At 42.2% G+C, this 1,688-nt stretch overlaps 1 protein-coding gene across 1 annotated transcript in view; it reads left to right on the top strand.

The window, feature by feature from the left end:
* TEX37 (testis expressed 37) overlaps nucleotides 1-1,246 on the top strand; it is a 3,992-nt gene extending 2,746 nt beyond the window's left edge. Inside the window, exon 3 of the mRNA XM_011375270.1 lies at nucleotides 824-1,246. Within this exon, the coding sequence (XP_011373572.1) occupies nucleotides 824-1,246 (423 nt within the window). The remainder of the gene's footprint in view (nucleotides 1-823) is intronic.
* Nucleotides 1,247-1,688: the final 442 nt, after the last annotated feature.

Raw genomic sequence — 1,688 nt, 5'->3', positions numbered from 1 at the left:
ACTTGTCTTTTTCTTATTAATTTGTAAGAGTCCTTTAAATTCTGGACATCTTTCATTTGTCCATTAGGTATATAGCAAAATTCTCTTCCAGTTGGTGGTTTGTCTTTTCACTCTATCTTTCAGTGAATGGAAATTATTATTTTATTATAGCCAGCTGTGTCAGTCTTTCCCTTTATCATTTCTCTTTTTAAGTCTTGTTTAAGAAATCCTTTCCTATCTTGAGGCATCTCTACTAAAAATAATAATAAGATCTATACAAAGGTGGCGCAATTTCTGAGATACATTATTAAGTGGAAGCAAAGCGCAGAGTGGACCTTTTGCTTTATATGCATCATTTATGTACAAACCAGGGGCGTGGATATGTACGTATATGTTTATATGTACAGAAAATATTTCTAGAAAGATACAAAAAAAACCACTGATGACAGTGATTGTCTCTGGAGATGGGAACCAAGGAAGGAGGGTGGTGGGAAAGAGACTTCTCACTATTAACCCTTTTGTATTGTTTCAGTATTTTTCTTTGTTGTATATATTACCATTCAGAAACTAATTTGAAAAAATTTACACTTAAAAATTTTTTCAATTACAGTTGACATTTGATATTATTTTATATTAGTTTCAAGTGTAAAGTATAGTAGTTAGACATTTATATAATTTATGAAGTGATCCCCTTGATTAGTCTAGTACTCACCTGGCACTATACACAGTTAAAGAAAATATTTTTTAGTAAAGAAAAGTGTGCTCTATCTTGGATACTTCCAAGGAAGCTACATTGCCTTCCACCTTGCTCAGCCCTCCATTCGTGTGTGATTTGTTCCCACAGAAAGAGAAGCTGGACATCCAACTCCGGGAAAAAGAGTTTTATAGGCCCATCCGCGGCCCCAACCCCAAGCTAGAGGATGGATACCCTGCCTTTAAAAGACCCTACATGACCACCAAAGACCTGGGACACCCGGGCTTCTTCCCACCACCGGAGCGTGTGACCACAGGGGAGGAGGAAGGCAGGCTCACCAGCATCTGCCCTTCCATGTACCCAGTTTCTCATGGCTGGTACCTGCCCCAGGGCGATCTGAACGGGGTCCACCGGAGTGCCGACTTTCCGTGCCTCTTGGAGCCTGAGCGCCAACCTGCTGCGGAGGCGGGCAAAGGCTACTTTCTACTGCCCGGCTGCGTCTGTCCGCATCACCATATGGCCAAGGTCCCCGTCTTGAACCGATGGGGGCCCCTGCTCCCATTTTACCAGTAGGAGGGGTGAGAACGCCTTCTAAGGTCACTGTGGAAATTCCACCCTCTCACAAGGAAACCCTTGTTCTGGCCTTGGATTACAGAGAGAACTGAGAATAAAACCCTAGAAAGATGTTCCAGCAGCACTGGGACTGTAGTTGTTGTGCCTTACTCCCTGGTCTGCCCTGGTACACAGCATCCCCACCACAGGAGGGAGAGAGGGAAGAAAAGAAAAAAAACAGGTATGTCTGGAGGGCTAGAATTTGTGTGATGTTTTGTTATAATTAAGAGTCCTGCTGTAAAGGTTCTTACTAGTTTAGGCATTTACTTACAAAATGGGAAAAACTACATTTCCCATAGTCATCTGAATGTTTGATGAGACTGTAAAACTTGAAATGCTGTTGGATAACTTTTCGCCTCAGTATTCGCATTTCAGTTTGTTTACCTCTCCCACCCTTGTAGCA

Source organism: Pteropus vampyrus, unplaced genomic scaffold (assembly GCF_000151845.1).
Source record: "Pteropus vampyrus isolate Shadow unplaced genomic scaffold, Pvam_2.0 Scaffold269, whole genome shotgun sequence".
Classification (NCBI taxonomy): Eukaryota; Metazoa; Chordata; class Mammalia; order Chiroptera; family Pteropodidae; genus Pteropus; species Pteropus vampyrus.
Note: the sequence above shows the minus strand (reverse complement) of the source record. Positions and strands in the feature narration are given on the sequence as shown.